The 21,422-nt window shown below is 38.3% G+C and overlaps 1 protein-coding gene across 1 annotated transcript; it reads left to right on the top strand.

Moving 5' to 3' along the window:
• The first annotated feature begins 7,624 nt into the window (after positions 1-7,624).
• On the top strand, positions 7,625-19,624 carry TWISTNB (TWIST neighbor). The gene is made up of 4 exons (XM_004676752.2): positions 7,625-7,918; positions 11,642-11,783; positions 15,620-15,828; positions 17,210-19,624. Exons 1-4 carry the CDS (start codon positions 7,665-7,667, stop codon positions 17,616-17,618), a joined length of 1,014 nt encoding a protein of 337 aa, XP_004676809.1. The 5' UTR covers positions 7,625-7,664; the 3' UTR covers positions 17,619-19,624.
• Positions 19,625-21,422: the final 1,798 nt, after the last annotated feature.

Raw genomic sequence — 21,422 nt, 5'->3', positions numbered from 1 at the left:
TCTCTGGTGAAGCTTTCTGCCAGCACCTCTGGCTTGTATGCCAGAGTTCTTGTATGCCCAGTTCTTGTATACATAAATAAAAAATATATAATCTCAAAAAAGAAAAAGATTGGGCCCTCCCTGGTGGCACAGTGGGTTAAAACACAGAACTAAGAAGCTAAAGCCACTTATGCATGAGTTCTATCCTTGCCCCGGAGGAGATCCACATGGCAGCAGACCTCTTCTGACCCGCCCGCTGCTCCCCTCAGCAGTGTACTTTGTCAATCTACCTATTGTGCTCCCCACTCTGTCTCTGGTGAATCCTCTCACTGCCTGTGCACCTCTGGTCTGTACCGCAGTTATGTATGCATAAATAAATAAATCTTAAAAACAAAAAAGGATTAAACAAGCTCTCTAAGGTGACTGGACCAAGCTTGACATCCAGATGACCTATATTTAACATTTGGTTCCTATAAACCCTGACATATTACCTGATTTAGTTTCTGCAATATTGCCAGCATTCCTTTTGGCAAACTTGTTAAAATGGTAGTATTTACCAGTTTTGTCTGATTACCACCTTAACACTTCCTAGGGAGAAACTAAAATTTCACCCATTTGGGTGCCTTATTTTATATTTATTAACTTTGATCACACATATTGGAAAATAGAAGATTTTTATTGATTGAGAAAAAAAGGAGGTTTTTTTGTTGTTTTTGTTTTCCCTCAGAGTGTGAACTGTGAGAAAAATCAGACGGGCTTGATTCCTTGATTGATCCCTGCTGTATGACCTTGGGATGGTGGTCACTATTTCACTCAAGAAAAATGTGATAGGTACTAAGTTTGTAGCTCTTAACTAATACAGCTAGGACTGCCACCATCATGAGGCTGACTATTTAAATCTTCCCTGGGTGCTAGGCTCTTCATCTGTAAATATATACAGTAATTGCAATAAGGGCATAAATATTTGCGTCAATGATTTGTATAAAGCACTTACCCCAGTGTTTGGGGTGGGGGTGGGGTTGCTATAAAGCTATGATGATGCCGATTGTGGTGGTGGTTTGATATAATCACACATGGGGTGATGAAGCCCTTCTTGTCAGTCTGTCATGTTTAGAGCGGGCACTGCAGAGATTTTCACTGCATATCTTGTATCTGATAGACATTGCCCCTGATGGTCCTGTGGACAAAGGATTAAGTACTTGAGATCAGAAGCAGTCTATGTCTTGGATGGTCATTGTGTAAGATCCAGAATCTAGCAAGAGGATTCTCCTTTCTTTCTCTCCCTCCCTTTTATCCTCCCTGTCCCTTAAACAGTGCCAGGAAAGCAAGCCCACTTGAGTTTTCTAGTCTGATGGAGGATTACACAAACATGACACCTCTGCCACTAACAGACACATGAGTCCAGATGAGCCCAGAAAAAAATTGTACACACAAAATGATTTTTTTAAGATTTATTTATTTATGCATACAGAACTGGGGTACAGGCCAAAGGTGCAGGGGCAGTGAGAGGATTCACCAGACACAGAGTGGGGAGCAGAACAGGCTGACTGATAAAGTACACTGCTGAGGGGAGCAGCGGCGGGTCAGGAGAGGTCTGCCATGCCATGTGGTCATCTCCGGGCAGGGTCCAACTCATGCTGAAGTGGCTTTAGCTTCTTAGTGCTGTGCTTTAACCCGCTGCGCCACCAGGGAGGGCACCTGCACACAAAATGACAAAGTTAGGTCTTTCTCTCATGGAGAAAGTCAAACTCTGAACCATGACAAATATCTTTAAACGGTTTATCCAAGATGGACGTCACAAAAGTTGGTGGATAGGCACACTCAGGAAACCATTTCCCCAAAATTCAGGAATGTTTGGATTATACAATGGGAAAAGAAATGGGAGGGAAGTGCTGAGTTTCACATTTCCAAGTCCTTCAAGGGGTGCTGGGAAGTCTCCATAACATAAGTCAAGGTCTCTGACTTTCTCTGTGAGATTTTTTTCTCAGTCATAAGCAGATGTTTGTTATGGCCCCACAGGACTCAGAATTTGAATAGGGGTGTAACACAATCAATTTTCCAAGTTCCTGGGAATGCAAGTGGAGTCAGCTAAGGGTTAATCAGGAGTAGGTAGCAGTAGGAACAGAGAACAAAGGGAGGGTAGAATTTAATTCCCCTTACTCCTAATTTTTAGTCTAGGGGAGTTTTTTTGTTGCAAAATGGAGGCTATCAAGCTACATAATGAGCTAAATTAATGGTTGTTATTTAAAGTCTCTAAATTTGGGGATGATTTGTTATGCAGAAAAACCAACTGGCAATGGCATTTTTACCTGGAATGCCCTTTATATGAATCTCTTCTGTAAACTTTCATGTACAGTTCAAACTTTCTAATGTCTTTTCTTCATGAAATCACTTTAATAATTTCAGTTTTTTGAAAAACCTTTCTAATATCATACATCAAGTAAGTGACAGAACCAAGATTCCTCACCTTGCAGTATAATATCAAACAGTCTAAAAATAGATAATACCTTTTTAAAAATAATATATTTTTATTTATGCATATAGCACTGGAGTACGGGCCAGAGGTGTGGGGGCAGTGAGAGGATTCACCAGAGACAGAGTGGGGAGTAGAACAGACAGACTGACAAAGTACACTGCTGAGGGGAGCAGCAGGTGAGACAGGAGAGGTCTGCTGCTCCATGTGGGTCACCCTCCTGGCCAGGAATCGAACTCATGCTGAGCCAGCTTCAGTTAGCTTCCTAGTGCTGTGCTTGTTACCCCACCAAGGAGGGCCCCCAGATGGTACTTTTTAACAACCAAATTCTTCAACAATAAGGATAATCTGATAATATTTTTAGATAAAATAATAACATTTACACAATACAATAATATGTGAAAATTCACAAGCTAAAAGATAAGTTTAAAAATTACTATAAGGGCCCTCTCTGGCGGCGCAGAGGGTTAAAGCGCAGCATTAAGAATCGAAAGCCACTTCCACATGAGTTCATCCCTGCCTGCCCCGGAGGTGACCACATGGTGCAGCAGACCTCTCCTGACCGGCCTGCTGCTCCCTTAGCAGTGTACTTCATTGATCTGCCTGTTCTGCCCCCCACTCTGTCTCTGGTGAAGCCTCTCACTGCCCCCTGCAACTCTGGCTGTACCCCAGTTCTGTATGAATAAATAAATAAGTCTTTTTAAAAAAATTACGATAAGCCCACCCTCAGCAGATATTAACAAGCGATAATTATACATCCAAATTTTTCCTATGCATCTTTCCTATAAAAATTGGAGCAAACAGCACAAATTACTTTGTAATTTATTTTAACAAACCATCAGGTCTGTACATTTACATAGCTCTGGGAATTATTTGATCTAGGAAATATAAATACAATAATATGCTACAGAAGGGGAGAAGGCACTGGTTAAAAAACAATAGAGTTGAAGGAACACTTACTCTTTCTCTGGAGCTATTGAACATTGGGTCAAAGTCATTTCTAGCCTTCTATATTTTCCCTGTAGAAAGGAAATTATTTTCAGCACTTATAAGCCTTTGGCCAGCGGCCATCACTACCTGACTTCCTGTAGCACTTTGATCAAATTTTAGAGAAAAAGAAAATGGTGCAATTCAATTATAAGCTGTTGATCAAGTTAACTTTGTGTATATGTGTGATGGGAGATAGGCAGAATCTCACTGTCGTTGTTTTCTTCTTCTTGGGTTAGTAGGTAGAACAGTTTGACTTGGTGAAATAACTCCATAGTTACTGCTTGTAGGCTGAACCAACTTTTCACTTTTCAAATTATGCATTATGAGTTTTCAAATTATGCATTATGAGTAGGCTAGCAAGTCAGAATCTTAAAATGAAAGCCTCTAAATTGCTATGTTCACACAAAGAGTTACATTAATTATTACATATTTAAAATTTGTGGAAAATCATTACCGGGGTATTTGATCGCAGATAGTCTTGTTTTGACTCCATTGTCTTGATGTCCAGCTTGGTCTTTTTGACAAATTATTTTTATTCAAATTGCCAGCAGAAAATTTAAATGCAATTTGACTCCAAGAAAAATTTTTTTTAATTTAATTGGTCTGAGGTGCTATTTAGATATCAGAAGTTTTAAATGGTCCTCAGATGATTTTTAAATTTTAACTGAGGTTGAGAACACTGAAAAAGGGGGTCTTGCACAAGATTGTTGAAGGACTTTATTACTAAGTCAAAGGAAAGGCTGTTACATTTATCATTAGTAGACTTAAATATTTATCTTTAGACTTTGGGGGCAGATTAATCCCTTCATCATCTCAATCTGAATGTGAAGGTAATTAATGTACACAAAAGAGAATGCCTTTTCTTTTCTTATTTAAACTTCCTATCATCTCTTCAAGCAGGGCAAATACAATTATCCCTATTTTACAAGTGGGAAAAAAAGGAAGTAGAGTCGTTAGGTTCCTGCAGTAACTAAGGAAAACCAGAGTGTGTTGGTATTTATAATACTGTTACCGGGCAGTGAGAGGGGCACTCCTGAACCCCCAAGTCTTCCAGTTCTAAATAGATTCTGCCATCCACTGCATCAAGATAAAACATACAAGACCTTTAATGGAAAGGAACTTAAATACAATTAGCGTGCAATACAGAAAAGACAAAGAATATAGTTTCTAAATCAAACACCCATCCCCTTGTGGGTAAAAGAGATTGGCCCAATTGCAAGGCCTAAAATCCTGCCACAAGTCTAAAGCACCTTCTAGCGGGGAACCATAGAAAAGGGTCAGAAATGGCCAGATAAGTCTGGGAGGAAAAGAGCAAAATCAAAATCAAGATAAACACTGCCATAGTTAACTTCCCTATGTAACAGGGTGGTCCCTAGGAAAAAGGGACATTCCTGCCCCACCCAGAAAAGGGGGTGGAGCTGAGCAGAGAAAAAGGAGAGAAGAAGAGAGCATGAAGCTGGATGGAGAAGGAGCAGGAGACCTGAGGAAACCACATGGAGCAGCAAGCATGTGATGAAGAAACCTTGCTTGTTTCCTGACCCTGGACTGGTTAAGGCAGATGTGGGTGAGATACCTGTAGGGAGGTGACTATGGCAGTGTTTATACTGATTTTGATTTTGCTCTTTTCCTCCCAGATTTGTCTGGCCATTTCTCACCCTTTTCCATGGGTCCCGGCCAGAAGGTGCTTTAGGCTTGTGGCAGGCTTTCAGGCCTTGCTTTGGACCAATCCCTTTTGGGTTGACTTTTGCCCACGAGGGGATGGGTAACTTCAGGTTTTTGATTTAGAAGTTATATTCTTTGTGTTCCATATTGTATATTTACTGTATTAAAGTCCCTTTTCATTAAAGTTTTATATGTTTTGTCTTGTTGCGGCGGATGGCAGACCCCACTTAGTGCAGGCAGGTTTTGGGGCTTCAGGGGTGACCCTCTCTCCCCTTTCCTCTAACAGATTTACTGCCCTATAACACCTATGGGTCCAAAACCCACATCTATTCCAACCAGGCCAAGGCTAAGAACCAAGAGTGGCTCCTTCTCCTGTCTCTCTGCTCCCTGTGCCTACCTCACAAAATCCTTCTGGCTCTCTATCCTGCTTCCTTCCTCTTCAGTCTCCTCTCCAGATTCTTCTCCTTCCTGCTCAGCTCCACCCTCTCTTGAGTGACTCAGGGAACCTGGAATCTCCCCTTTTTCTGGGGACCATCTGTACATTTCTTTTGGCACCTATGCACTGTAATTCATGTCATAGGTTTATGTTTTGATCCTATCTTCTCACTTAACTGAGTTTTTTACTATCTATGCATTTATTCATTCATTTACTTTAGGTACATTGTTTTTGTTTTTGTTTTTAACTATATGGAGGTTGCAGTGGTGAACAAAACATATGGCATGTTCCCTGTCTTGAGGTTTGAAAATAGTGAAGAAGTACTTATGTAGAAAATTAATTAAAAATTAACATAAAAACAAGGGCTTGATGGTGGTAATTTACCTTTTGAGTAAAGAGGTTAATAGAAAACTATGCAAGAGAAGAGAATGTAAAACTCTAAGCTAAAATTTGACCGAAGAGAGTTTTCCATTATAATCTACCATATTCTCAGGTGGAAGGAACATCTTAAGACTAAGAGAGAAGGGTGGATGAAGGGAGAGTGAGGAGCTGGGGAAAGAGAAAAGAGGAAGTGGATCAGCCAGGAAGGGTAGACTAGCAGATAATGTGAAATGCAGTTGATCATAAAATGGCCTTTTAATTCATGAGCATAAGAGAATGTATTGTTTTGAGGAAAATGGACTTTAAATCCAGTAATTTTGTGCCACAACTCGTGATCCTTTTTATTTTCAGAGAACAAGCTGTGTCATCATTAAACTAAGGTTCCACAAGTAGAAAAGTTTTGCAGTTTTGGCAAAAAGGACTAAGAAGTGCCTGACCAGTCTTTGCTTTGGTTTCCACATGGGGTTGGTTTAATATTTGGAGGGTCTAAGAGGGACGACAAAACAACAGCTGGGCTGAGCCACTTGGCAGATGGTGAATGATGCCATGAATTGGCTACTGCAGAAGCTGAATCAGAAAGAGAAGATGGGTTACATTTCAGATGTGTCGTATCAGACATCTGACTGCTTCTCACGATGGGTTTCCTGCACAAACTCCAGAAACAATTTTATTATTGTACTCTCCAATTTGTACAATTCTACCAAACCAAGCTGAGAAAGGATCCCAGGACAAGGACAGGACAGGACTCAAAGGCAAAAATTTTGCAACAATATTGCTGTTCTACAGGCTGGCAAACAGTTGCTGCCATAACGTTCTTTGTTGTTCTTGTTGTTTAATTTCCCACTTCTGAGCTACCTTTCCACAGCTTATCCAGTTGGCTACCTGAGGAAAGAGAGGGCATTGCAAACCCAGATTGGTTCACACTGGCGCTGCCGGGCACACAGCCCCCCTGAGACATTCACTTTGGACATGGTCACCAGCCATGCTGCCCACTGAGTTACAGCTCTTGGGCCTCTATGACTAGAAACAACAAGGGATTTTTGCCAAGTCCATAGTCCTTGGCTTTTCAGCTAATAAAATGTAACTTCCATTGTTCTAAAGCCCACGTCCTAAATGTATACAGACCCCTAATCCCAGCATATCCACAAGCTCTCTCCCTGGAGCAGTACCTCCATGTCCTTCCACTTATCAATAAGCACTGACTCCTTCACTGCCCTCACTGCTCTGTGGAGTCCTCTAAGATTCCAAGTCCCTCTTGAGTGTCTCAGTAGCCTGGTCAGCCCTCAGTCTCCCAGCAGGTGGAGCAGCCGACAGTTGAGGTTAGGCTCAAAGCCTATCTGCCTGTATTTTGGGGGAGGTTGGAAATCGCTTGAGGGACCCCGGGGGCCGGCTTCCTTCTCCGTGACAAAGTTATTATTGGGTACCAATTAATGATATGGACCCCGATAAAACTTAGATACTAAATGCAGGGAAGGGGCTAGTAAGTAAAAAGGTTTGCCAGAGAAGGTAATTGTCTTTCACGCATGCTCGTTACGTAACCACAGGCTCCGCTCTCCCGGAGCCGTCCAGGAGCGAAAAACGCATCCGCCCCCTGCCGGTCAAATATGCGCAATGCAGCACAAAGAAAGCAACTTCCTAGGGGCGTGGCGGGTCAGGGATGACGTCGAAATGGTGCGTCCTAGCACTGGAGGTTAAAGTTGCGTCTGTGGTACGCGCCGTGCGGTGGGAAACCTGACAAGCCGCATGGCTGCGGGTTGTTCGGAGACTCCTCGGCCAAAGGCGGCCTCTCAGGGGCCTGTAGTGACACCGGCAGGCGAGCTCCCTTGCCTAGAGCTGCCGACCTACGCTGCCGCTTGTGCGTTAGTGAGCAACCGCTACTCCTGCCTTGTGGCCGGGCCGCACCGCAGGCACATCGCGCTTTCGCCGCGGTACCTTAACAGGAAACGCACCGGCATCCGGGAGCAGCTGGATGCGGAGCTTCTACGCTATTCTGAGAGGTACCAGTCTCAGTCGTTTCTTTCTCTGAATGCACACGCTGTAGCGCCGCCTGCCTTCTCTGGGGCAGCGGATAGACATTCTTAGCGCATAGCTAGAAGGGTCTCACCGACCACCTAAATGTTGAATCCCGAGGCATTTAGGGGGCTAGGTCTACCTCAGAGCGAGCACCTACCCCGTCTAGAGCCCCTTTCACAGGTTGAAAAAGAACGCGGAAAGGCGCCGCGAATTGTGACGGTGGCGGGAGTTGAGAAGCTCATTCCAGAATCAGGTGGTTCAGAATTAGATGGGGTAAGAAGAACTCAGGGGTCTTGGGTATCTTGTAGGCCCAGGATTGTATGATTTTTCTGTTTGGCTCTGAAAGCTGGGGATGTTTTCTTTATATAAAATATCACCTAAGAGGCATTGGTGCAAGAATATATTTGTAAACCTTGAAGGGCAGTTTTTGATTTGACGCTGATACTTTCCCTGCTTTCTAATCTCTTGAACTGGATCAGGAATGGGAGAGATACTATTACTATCATTTTGTTTTGCACTTAAGAGCAGCCAGTTTATTCATTCTAGCGGATATTGCCGCCTGTTCAGCCTGAAACCTTCCTGTGCATTTAAATTAAAGTATTCAAAGGTAATTTAAAAATTTAGAATTTGATGGGCAGAGTGGCTGGGGAATAACGGGAGATGGGGAGGGTAGAGACACTGTAATACTCCTTTGGACTACTATGAGTCCAAAGCAAGGATTCATGGATTTCCATGAAGTTTATTACTGCTCTTCAGGAATTCCATAAACCTCTGGGAACCGGCGAATTCTATCTGAATTTCCTGTTAGGCGAACTGTCTAAAGTTTTTAGCCCTTTCTCAAGGGATCCCGAACGCGACATGTTAAGAATCAAGCAAGTGTAGAAAGTACATCTTCCTCCAAGTACCAGTACATCTTGTGTTTATCTTACCTACTAGGGATTTAGGATATAAAGACATATATCACAGATCCAGGTTTCATAGACCTTTAAACTCTAGTAGAACTATAAATGTGAACCATATAAACCAATAAAGTGAAAATTTGTCAGAAACCTAAGGTATACTAAGTTATAGTAAAAGAGGGAATGATGAATTGGATCTTAGGACCTTTGAGAACAACCGACAGAAGGGGAGGATACATTGATAGTTTAGCATTTCAGGCAGAGAGAGTGGTGTAATCCGATGGACAATAGATGTGAGATGGAATATTTCAACTAAGAGAACTAAGTTTTATGTCAGGGGAAGACACAGGGTGCAGATAAAGGAAAGGGTAGTGGGTCAAAGAGTAGTGGTGGGGGACAATTCAGGAAGGATGGCCATTTTGTTCTTCCTTTTCTACCTTTGCCAGTTGTTTGTGGTTTTTGTTTTTTGTTTTTTTTTTTCTCTTTGCTTAAACAGGTGAACACTTTCTCCTCTCAGTGCCTTCCACTTCTGAGACTGCACACTTCTTGAGAGAATACATGTGCAGGATCCCTGGAACATAATCAGATTTGCAGTTGGAGAAACAACAGCACTTGGCAGCATTAAATGATTGTTCAAGGAGGTTCAGATTGTAGACAGGGAGACCGATGAAGAGATTGCTATAATTGTCCAAAAGAAAAATTATTAGAGAGGATGGATTTGAGAGATGTGAGAGATTTAAGGATGTACAAGATGGTCATAAAATCTGGAAACAGGCTACTGATTGATATATTTTATTACTTTCTGCAACCGATTAATGCTTCCACTTGACGGGCCAGGGGAAAGTCACCCCAGTTGGCTCCATGAGGAGCCATTACACTAGCGTGATGAGGGACGGATTGAATAATTCAGATAATTGAATTAGACAGTATGGCTGCACTCTGAACAGATCTGGACATCCCACCTCATGTTCTGTTACCTGTGGCATGTGTTTTAGACTCCAGTTTTTAAAATATGAATCAGGCATCACATGTTGAACTAGGCACTACTGACAAGGATCAAAACATAAAACTGAGTTTGGTTTCTGTTTCAAGATTTTGGGACCATCCTGTAGAATCAAGAGGGTTTCTTTGTTGAAGAGATGAGGAAAAGGGAAGAGTTGAGAATGACTAGTGTTTAAGTTGTTTCAACAGCATCCTCTATTTATTAGACTGTTCACCTGACTTTCCTAGTGACAGGATACTTTTTTTTTTTTTTTTTTAAGATTTATTTATTTATTCGCACAGAACTGGGGTACAGGCCAGAGATGCGGAGGGTGAGAGGATTCACCAGAGACAGAGCGGGAAGCAGAACAGTCAGATCCACGAAGTACACTGCTGAGGGGAGCAGTGGGCGGGTCAGGAGAGGTCTGCGGCGCCATGTGGTCACCTCCAGGGCAGGCGGGAATCGAACTCATGCAGAAGTGGCTTTAGCTTCTTAGTGCAGTGCTTTAACCCGCTGCGCCACCAGGGAGGGCCGACAGGATACTTTTTTAAAGATATTCCCATTTCAACTTCATAAAGTCTGTTTAGAGAAAGTATTCTAGAATACCTTATGTTTCTAAGTTATATCCTTGACAGGCATTTTAAGAAAAAACCTCATTTATCTGGCATGAGACAACTCTTGAGTTATTTGAATGTGGAAAATAAGTTCAATCCCATTAAAGAGAAAACTTAAATTGCAATCCAAGCTTTAGTAAACTTGACTTAATTGTTCTTTATATGACTTATGTGACTTTACCACCCCGTATTGAAACTTAATTAGGATGTCAATAAATCAAATGTAAAAAGAGGAAAGTATAGCCTTGAGGAGTCCGTGTAACTGATGACTTTTGGTAAATTCTGTGCATCAAACCAAAGGGGTTGATGGATTGCCACACATCATTTTAGGCTTAAGCTCTGTTGTTACATTCCCTAACAAGAAGTTCTGAATACAACCCAATACCTCACTTCCATAACAACTATTTTGTGGTGCTACTTTTGCTATCACAAAAACATACTTTCCTGTACAGAAATGAAACTTAAATACAACTCATCTATACAATTGAAAAAAGAATTCTGTAGAGTGCTCTATAGTAATATAATACAATAAAATGCATTTCAGTGTGATGATGCTCAAATATGACTCCTCCAACACTGAAGTGGTTAGATACTTCCTGCACCCATATGTTATAATCACTGTGAATGTATCAGTTACAAGAGTGGATTGATGCACAATCCACTCATGCCATCTAATTATTTTTTAATTGAAGTATGTTGCGTTATAAAATTGTGTAAGCTTCAGTTGTGCATTATTGAAAAACAACATATTTCTATATTAAATTGAGTCAACCACTAAAAGTCTAGTTCTGTCCTTCACCATACAATTGACCCAGCCCTCTTCCCTCCTGGTCACCACTAATTGGTCTTATAGTGTAACAGTTTATTTAGTTCACCCTTTTGTTTCTTTTCTCTATAATGATGCATATGAGTGAAGTCATGGTATTCGTCTTCACCTGACTTAATTTACTAAGCATGAAGAGTCACCTTAGTGCTTATACCTTATTGAACATTTTATTTGCAGGTACCTACATATCTTGAATAATCACTGGTAACTTAGCCCATTACATTTGAACTTCTTGGTGAAATGGTGCTACAGATTAGTTGTTACAGATTAGTCATAGGCTATTGTTTTTGGCATGGGTAGTTATATTTATAATATGTATACTTTTTGGATTCAGTATGACAGTGGCCTTTAAAAGAGGATGAAGTGTGACATTTCTTTTTTAACAGTCTTTTAGGTGTCCCCATTGCATATGATAACATCAAAGTAGTGGGTGAACTGGGAGATATTTATGATGATCAAGGACATATTCATCTTAACATTGAAGCCGATTTTGTTATTTTTTGCCCTGAACCAGGGCAAAAGCTTGTGGTATGTATAAATATATATATATATATATATATATTTTTTTTTTTCCTCTGTTTCCTTTGTGTCATGATGTAATTTCAAAAGTTTTAAGATACTTCACACCTTGGGACTGTCAATGGATTGCTGTTGTGACCCACTAGGAATTATTATAATAATTTTTTTTAAAGATTTATTTATTTGTGCATACAGAACTGGGGTACAGGCCAGATACTCAGGGTGGCGAAAGACTTCACCAGAGACAGCGGGGAGCAGAACAGGCAGATCAACGAAGTACACTGCTGAGGGGAGCAGAGGGTGGGTCAGGAGAGGTCTGCCACACCATGTGGTCACCTCCGGGGCAGGCGGGAATCGAACTCATGCAGAAGTGGTTTCAGCTTCTTAGTGCAGTGCTTTAACCCGCTGCGCCACCAGGGAGGGCCTAGGAATTATTTTTAAAGAATCAAATTACTTTCCATCAGTTCAGCATGGTCATATATTAAACTCCATTCTGTTAGAGTTTACCTGCATGCACAGAATATTTATCCTATCCAGTTTATTCTTTTTTCTTTGCATAGCAGCAGCATGATCTGAAGTTAAAAAAGCCTCAGTTTTTATTATTTTTAAATTTCTCAAATATAAAGTTTCTTTATAAAGGGCACAGAAATATAGCAGTATGTAAAACAGGAGTTGCAAATTTAAGTGGTTAGAGGATTAGGCAGACATGAAATGAATAAAGGATAGGGGTCAGGACAGGTACACTGTACCATGGGAATGAAGGTTCAGTGTTGAAAATCTCCATTTTCAGGAGAATCTAGAAAGGTAGAAATTGATATGAAATACACTGAAATATATCCCTTTTGCATTTTGATTTGTCTATCCTGCCCGTCAGCTGGTATTTACATGCATGTGTTCATATGTGTGTGCTTATTCTTTAACTAAAATAAATATAGGAATTATTTAATCTAGTAGGTAAGAACTGTTATTTAACTCTTGATACTGTTAATAAAACTTTGACAGATTTTACCGTGAAAAAAACTACAAAACGTTTCTAACTGTTTTTTGATATCAATTAGTTTGGTAGAGTTTTACTATGAAAAAATTATTTAAGATTTTTAATATCAGCTAGTCTGTTAGAAGTAGTGTAAAATGTAAACTAATATTTACATGCAATGAAATGCAGTTAGTGAAGTTTGACAAGTTCATCTACTGTTCTCTCTGCTTAAGAAATGACCTTCATGTCCTTTCCCTCTGTTTCACTGACAAAACCACTGTTATGATTTCTTTTATTATAAATTAGTTTTGCTTGTTCTAGCTATAATTCTGTATTAATGAAAATTTTAATTTTATACTCTGAGGAATTTTTGGTTTTGTTCAGCTTGTTTTTAATTTCATTTATGCTATTGTGTGTACTGGTAGTTTGTTCCCTTTTATTACTCATGAAGTTCAATTATGAGTATCTCACAATCCTATTGTCCATCTTCGCTGATAAATACATGGGTTTTTTTTAGTTTGGAGCTATTATGAATAAAACTAATGTGAACATACATTTCATTTCCCCTAGGTAAATAGAAGCAGAATTGCTTGATCAGAGGATATATGAATGCTTAACTTAATGAGAAACTATTTCCCATTCACACACCCATTTGCTCTGCATCCTTTCCAGTACTTGCAGTTGTCAGTCTTCCTTTTCTGGTGGGCATAGAGTGTGTTTCATTAAGGTTTTGATATGCATTTCCTTAACAAACTCTTTTTCACATGTTTACATAGGGAAAACCTATTCAAATACTTTGCTCATTGACATTTTTTAAAAATATTTTTGTTATCGGGGTTTACTAGTTCTCCTTAAAGTGTTAGTGCAAATGTGTCCTTTTCAGATCTAGTAAGAACTCTTTCTCTCAGGTTGACTTTCCTGTTAATTTTATTTTATTTTATTTTTTTAAAGATTTATTTTTATTTGTGCATACAGAACTGGGGTACAGGCCAGAGGCTCAGGGGTGGTGAGAGGCTTCACCAGAGACAGAGCAGGGAACAGAACAGGCAGATCGACGAAGTACACTGCTGAGGGGAGCAGCGGGTGGGTCAGGAGAGGTCTGCCACACCATGTGGTCACCTCCTACATGCCGGCGGGAATCGAACTCATGTGGAAGCGGCCTTAGATTCTCAATACAGGGCTTTAACCCGCTGCGCCACCAGGGAGGGCCTTTCCTGTTAATTTTAATGGTATCATTTGAAAAACAGAAGCGAACAGAAAATTTGATGAGGTTCGATTTATCAATTTTCTACTTGTATGCCTGTATCTTTATATCTGGATCCTATTTACAAACTTGCCTATCACTCCTATCACTATGTTGACCAGATATTTAGCTAGAAGTTTTATAGTTTTAGTTTTTCCACTTAGGCTTGTTATCAGCTTTAAAAGTTTTTTTTTTTTTTCATATAGTGTGATGGAGGGTTTGAGATCCATTTTCTTTTTCCTATTCAGTTATTTCATATCTGTGGAATATTTTTTTAATTGATGGGTATAGTTTCTCTTATGGTTGATATCGCTTGTATTAGTGTGGTATGTTTTTTGTAATTATAGAGGAAATACTATTGACGGATTAGCCGCTGAATTAATGTATTGAGCCAATGCATTATAATTAAAGTCTAGATTAGAGTTCACTTTCTATGATGTACATTCTGAGGCTATTGACAAATGTATAATGATATTTATAGTCCCTTAGAATAATTGAGACACTGACTTAAACGTCCCATTCTTCCCTTCCTTATCCCTGAAACCACAGCAATGGCTGATCTTTTTACTCTTTGCATAGCTTTGCCTTTTCTAGAAAGACAGTAGTTGAAATTATAGAGAATGTAGCCTTTTCATTTTAGTTATTTCTTGGAGCAATAGCATTAAAGCTTGGTTCATTTATTTTGTGGTTAAATAGCTGATTTCTTTTTCTTATTGAATAATAATTTGTTGTATAGATACACCACAATTTATCCAGACCTTCTAGAAGCTACCATTGGAGATACTAGCCTTCTGAGAATAACAGATAAAAGTTTTACCCTATCACATGTTGAAGAGGTTTCTGTCATTAAATAACACTGAATCCATGTGAATAATAATTATGGGCATATAACTCAAAATAACTACTTTTTGATAAATTTCAGGTTTTCTTTCATGTACCTTACATGTTGGTTCCTAGGGGAAGAAAGAAAAGCTAAGTTTTTTGAAAATTTTTATTTTAAGTATAATTATGTGACATATAATTTCAATTGAGTTTTAAAGCTTTTAGTAATGTTTTTGTGATTTAGTCAAAATAGCTATGTTCAAGATTCGTATCTAAAGTATAAGTTGACTTCTAATAGGACTGCTTACATCTTGTTAAATTGAATCATTAAAGAATGTTCTTTAAACTTTGAAATTCAGACTGTTTATAGAAATATAATGGGAATCATAGTTATAAAAAGCATATGCTTCCTTTCTTGAGGTCTTTTCAAATGTAGGTCATATCAAAGAGTATTTTCTACTTGGTTTCAGTTTGGTTATAATTACTCTCCAGGGAATCCTACAGTGAGGTGTATGTTGGGTCGTTAGGGGGAGGGTAGGTAGTTGTTTATTCATTTGGGCAGTTGATATGCAGTTACTTTATTAAAGTTTGAGCTTTATAAATGTTCCATAGTTTTAGGATAGCACATGGTAAGCTATAATTGAGATAAACACTTCTATATTAAATGATGCCATTAACTTGATGTTTCTTTTTGAAGTTTGCAGCTTGTAAAGTTTGATTTAACTTGTAATTCTGTAGATTGCGTGTACATGTTTTTATATATATATACATATATATATATATATTGTTTTTTCCTCTTCCCAGGGTACAGTTAATAAAGTATCTTCCAGCCACATTGGCTGTTTAGTACATGGGTGTTTCAATGCCTCCATTCCTAAACCTGAGCAGATGTCTGATGAACATTGGCAAACCCTGGAGATAAATGTAGGTGATCAATTAGAATTTGAAGTATTTCGTTTGGATTCAGATGCTGCTGGAGTATTCTGCATTCGGGGAAAACTGAATATCACTAGGTCAGTCCCTAATCACCTTATTATCATGTTGATGCTTAATTGTTTCTATTAATTCTTAACTTAGGAAGGTAAACCCCTCTTTAAAAATTTAATTCTCTTTATTGGAATACTTGTGCTTTCAAATCATAGTTTCAATGCTATGACAAGTATATCAATAACTATGCTAAAGAGCTATGTCCAGCTAACTACTTTTTTTTTTTTAAGATTTATTTATTTATTTGTGCATACAGAACTGGGGTACAGGCCAGAGGCTCAGGGGCGGTGAGAGGCTTCACCAGAGACAGAGTGGGGAGCAGAACAAGCAGATGTTTGAAGCACACTGCTGAGGGGAGCAGCGGGCGGGTCAGAAGAGGTCTGCCACACCATGTGGTCACCTCCTCCGGGGCAGGCAGGAATTGAACTCATGAGGAAGTGGCTTTAGCTTCTTAGTGCTGTGCTTTAGCTGCGCCACCAGGGAGGGCCCAGCTAACTACTTTTAATAACTAAATTTTTGCTAAATATTTTCTAATTGGTGGTTAATACTTTTGGACGTTGACCTCTGGGCTTGAAACTATTGAAAGCATAATTTTATTGCATAAATAAAAAATTTTTACATAGTGGAAGCAAAAATAATTTGATTATTGCCTTCTGTTTGTAGGTATGTTATTTTTTTTCTGTATTGAAATTCTTATAAGAATTAACACTGATCTTGAATTACCATTGGAACCATGTTGATTAATGTGATGCAAGGGAAAAATCTCTTGTATTCTGTTGTTGTTATCATTGTTTTAGAATCTGCCTTTATACGTAGCAAGAGTATATGGTAAAGTTTAGAATAGCTGTCTCATTGCCCTTTGTGTAGTTGTGGGATAGAGATGTGCTGTATTTGTGAATATATTAACCTTAGTATGAGCACTTGAAATGTGACTAGTGCAACTCAGGTACTAAATGTTTAAGTATTATCTCATTGAAATTATACTGCTACTCTGAATGTTGTAGTTTACTTCAGTGACCCTTGTTTTTATTAGCAATATTTTCTATCACTGCTAGTACTTTGACTAGTAAGCCTGGGTCTTATGATGTTTAATGTTCTGTGACCAAATTTCTTTGAGCCAAAATTCAGCAGCCATGTTTTGGCAATTTTTTAACGTCATTTTCACATGTGAAAACATAGTCTGGGGAAGGTACTTTGGAAACAAAAAAAATTTACCACTTCCTACACCATTTAGTAGGCTGAAGATTAACAGGATAGAATATTTGAATTTTATGTTTTTATGTCTTGGTTATATATCTGGTAATGCTGTCATGATTTCTAAAAAAATCATGTTGAGATCGTCTTGATTTCATTTTGTTCTAACACCTTTGCTTTCTACTCTAATTTTTTTAAACTGTTAATTTATAGTTTACAATCCAAGTGCTCTGCAGTTTCTGAAGAAGTAACGGAAAATAGAACTGAAGAAGCCGTTGAAAAACCTCTGAAGAAGAAAAAGAAGAAGAAAAAGAAAGACTCAGAACAGTGGGAAGTAGAAGGTGGTGGCACAGAGCTGGCAGATTTGGCAGATGACACCATGAGAGAAGAGACAGACCTGCAAGTTAATAATAATGTGAATGACCTCAGGGAGGAGAACCCAAAGAAGAAGAAAAAGAAGAAAAGGCACCAGGAAGAACAGGATCCGGATCCTGTTTTCCAAGGCAGTGACTCTAGTGGTTATCAAAGTGACCATAAAAAGAAAAAAAAGAAAAGGAAACACAGTGAGGAGGCTGAGTTTACACTTTTGCAACATTCATCTAAAAAGAAAAGGGAAAAGTAATTTTCTTCTGTGCTTTTTAAATGATTCAGTTTTTTAAAAAATCACAAACTGAAGACAGATGAATAAATATTTTCAAAGATATGAAATGTTTGTGTATCTAGTAATTTGCAAAAAGAACTAACATGCAGTTCAGAGTGGAGGTTTTTGTATGTTAAAATTATTAAAGTGATAATTGGTAATACTAGTATCATTAAAGGGCCATTTTGTTATATACAGTATAAAAAGCTAAGCATTCTCTGCTCTTGTGTTCTCCCAGTTTTTTGCATTCTAAATCAGACTATTTCTACAACCTCAAGACTAGCAAAAGAACTTTGTTATTCATATTAATGAATGAGATTGAATTTGGGTTTTTGTCTTTTTTTTTTTTTTTTTTTAAATATTGTCCCTCTCCCTACCATTAGTCATGATATTACATGACATTTTATTGTGGTATATTTTTTAATCAAGACATTTACCGGCTTTTCTTTATCATTTCTTCTACTGTAGTACTCTTCTGAAGTCTCCAGATCTCTTAAGAATCATGCCACTACTGACTATACTTAGGGAACAGTATTCACTTTCCCGCCTTCCGGTGCATGTGTATTGTTTTTTTCCTTTAAATCTAAAGAAATTGCTAGGTCTTTTTCTTTTATACTGTTCAGTTGTGTCTCAGTTATTCTGCCTTTATTGTATGTTTGAGGAGGAGACTGATGAAGATAGTGTAAATGTGATTGTGAATGGTGAGAAATTTCAACAGTTTTTAATAATTGGCCTTAGGCTACCAGAAATTGTTCTTAAGGAAGAAAATAACTTTCACTGCTTTCATTGAGGAAATAAGAAGTATATGTTATCTAACTGGAAAAGAATGAAATGACAAGTTGGTTCATGGCTATATGTACTTATTTACCATGTAATGTGATGACCTGCCAAACTATCAGATTCAGTAAGGTCCAGTGACAGAATGGCAAGCAAGGGACACGTAGTTCCTTCCTTCAGGGAATGTCATAAGAGAACCAGGTTGACTCACACACAATATAGGCAAAAAAATAGAAAATTTGTGATGCTATAAATCAAAAGAAATTGTTTACTCAGTGTTAGTTGTATCCATATCTAAATGACTGAATGGCTGAATTGAGCCCTCATGCCACCCATTTTTCTTGCTCATTTATCTAGTATCAGACACAGTACAGTTTCACATTGCAATGATAAAATGTAGTTTGGAACATTGTAGGCTGATTTTTTTACTTTTGTCATGTGAATTAATACACAAATTAATTTTTAGTGAAACTATTCTAAATCTCCCTTTCATAAATAACAAGAACAGTATGTTTATGCCACTAATGGAAAGATACATATAGTTTAGTAAAATAACTATCCCCACATTATTTGTATTTTGCTTCAATTTGTGCTCTGTCAGTCATACTGCATTTTAAAATGCTTGTACTATTGAAGAAAAAAACATAGATTTGGCCATGCTTCTTTATAATTTGAGTAGCTCTGAAAAGGTCATTTGCCATGCTCTATTTGCCTTGCTCAGGATATAGTAACTTTTTATCTGGGAGAAAAGCCTCTTATGTTGGTATCATACCTCCATATGTTCTTCCATACATTTGCTGGATGCACACCTTGTGACCAAGGAGAAGGGAAGGAAGTGTTAGGTTGTAGGTGAAGAGGTTATCAGAGACCTCAGAAATTTCTAATACAGAAATTCTCAGATACTGCCTTCTATAGAAAATTTTTCTAGACTAAAGTGAGCTAAAATTGCATATATTGCATTCATAATCATTGTGTGTGTGTTTTTTTTTACATATAGCATACTATATTATGGTTCAAATAGTTAAATAGTTCCATCTGTTTATAAAACTTGTCTCTTGATAAATTTGTCTTTACCAAATGTTTCCCGAGGGCCAGGGTGATGTCCTAACTGTATCTACAATGTTTAGCAGTGAAAATATCAACAGGTTATTTTTTTTATTATTATTAAGATTTGTTTATGCATACAGAACTGGGGTACAGGCTAGAGGTACAGGGGCTGTGAGAAGATTCACCAGAAACAGCAGGAGCAGATTGATGAAGGATACTGCTGAGGGAAGCAGCCAGGGAGAGATCTGTTGCGCCATATGGATCACCTTCCTGCAGGGGATTGAATTCCCACTGATGCATGCAACCGCAGCTAGCTTGCAGTGCTGAGCTTTAACCTCCGTGCCACCAGTGAGGGCCTCAAACAGTTATTTTTTTAACTGATAATGAAATGAAAAGCATAGTTTTAAATGGTATCACTTTGCTTCTGATCCCATAGTCTTAATCTTTTTACGTACCATTTCAGTAAATGCACTAAGTGCTTTCCCTGTACATGATGTGGGTTTCAAGTATTTTTGTTCCAAAGTTATGTTAGTGATAATTGAAATGGAAAACTTCAAATGGTTGAATTGAGCCTCTTAACATGCTTCATACATTCACAACATGAACAAAAATTAGTAAAGCAAAAATCTAGTAAGCTACATTGGACATTTTTCCTCCAAAAATAACACATGGTACAAATCATAATTTATTTTTAAAAGGTCAAATAATAAAATCCCTATCCTCATGGTCACTTATATAACTCCATTCCTCTAGTCAACACATACCCCTCTACATGACAGTGGTACTCTCCAGAAATAGTTACTATTGTCAAGTCTGTGTAAAGTTTAAGACTTGTTTTTTAAATATAAGTAAGTAATAGGAAATTATTCATACTCTTTGGACCTACTTTCATTTGACATAGATTATATCCCAGATGAATATTTGAGGTAATGATGAATATTCAGGTTGTTTATAATTCTCCCTTTCAGTAAATACATGAGTATAAGGCTATATACATCCTTATTTGGTATATAATATAGTGCTAGAAATGAAGTATGAAAGGACTTTTTGACATATGGACAGCTGTTACAAATGTTTAGTTTTATGTTATCAATGATCTTGAGCATCTCAGTGCTTTTGTAGAGGCACTTCCCACCCCAAGGTTAGAATTTACTGTGCTTTCTTCCAGTCCTTTCATCATTTTACATTTAAAATTTTAGCCCCTCTGGAATTGGTATATAATTTGATGTTGATATATCCCCAAACTACTCATATGCTCTCTAGATTTGAGGAACTGTTTTCTATATCCTCTAGATGACACTGTTTCTCGTCTGATTACTATGCTACATTGGTAATTACCCTAGTGTAGGCAGAATTCTGAGAGGGCTGGATTTCCCAATCTAATTCTCATAAGTGAAGATGATAAATTTTACTTCCAGAATCTATTATATACTGTATATTGTACTTTGTTTTATATATTATATGGCACAATTGACTTACGAGATGATCTGGGCAGTCCTAACCTTATGACATATCCCTTTAAATGAGTTTTATCCAGATTATGGCAGTAAAAGATATATGAACTGTGAGGTTTTGATATATCCCTTACTGAAGACAGCAGGGCGAGGGAGGTGGCAAGGATCTGAGCAGCCTAGAACAACTGGCCAAGAGCCCACAGGAAAGTGGACCGCAACCCTATTATCTACAAGCAACTAAATTTTCCCAGTGATCTTAGAAGCAGATTCACCCCCAGATCTTCCAGATGAGAATTCAGTCAGCTAACACCTTAGTTTCAGTTTTGTAAAATCTTGAACACAGAACCCACTCATACCTTCCCAGCCTGATGACCAATAGAATTGTAAACTACTGAGTAGATGTTTGAAGGTTGTGATATTTGTTAAATTGCCATAGAAAGCTAATATATAAGGTTTTTATGGTACATTTTTATGTCTGGTCAAAATAACCTTTATTGTGCAGTTTAAA

The sequence above is a fragment of the Condylura cristata genome, unplaced genomic scaffold (assembly GCF_000260355.1).
Source record: "Condylura cristata isolate star-nosed mole 26May11 unplaced genomic scaffold, ConCri1.0 scaffold00005, whole genome shotgun sequence".
Classification (NCBI taxonomy): Eukaryota; Metazoa; Chordata; class Mammalia; order Eulipotyphla; family Talpidae; genus Condylura; species Condylura cristata.
The sequence above is the reverse complement of the archived record's forward strand: the minus strand, read 5'-3'. Positions and strand labels throughout refer to the sequence as shown.

What these genes read in the sequence shown, in the direction of transcription:
- TWISTNB (XM_004676752.2), top strand. Translation starts at nt 7,665, where the DNA reads ATGGCTGCGGGTTGTTCGGAGACTCCTCGGCCAAAGGCGGCCTCTCAG. An exon ending in AACCAGGGCAAAAGCTTGTG is followed by an intron (nt 11,784 to 15,619) that starts GTATGTATAAAT and finishes TCCTCTTCCCAG; the next exon opens with GGTACAGTTAATAAAGTATC. An exon ending in GGAAAACTGAATATCACTAG is followed by an intron (nt 15,829 to 17,209) that starts GTCAGTCCCTAA and finishes GTTAATTTATAG; the next exon opens with TTTACAATCCAAGTGCTCTG.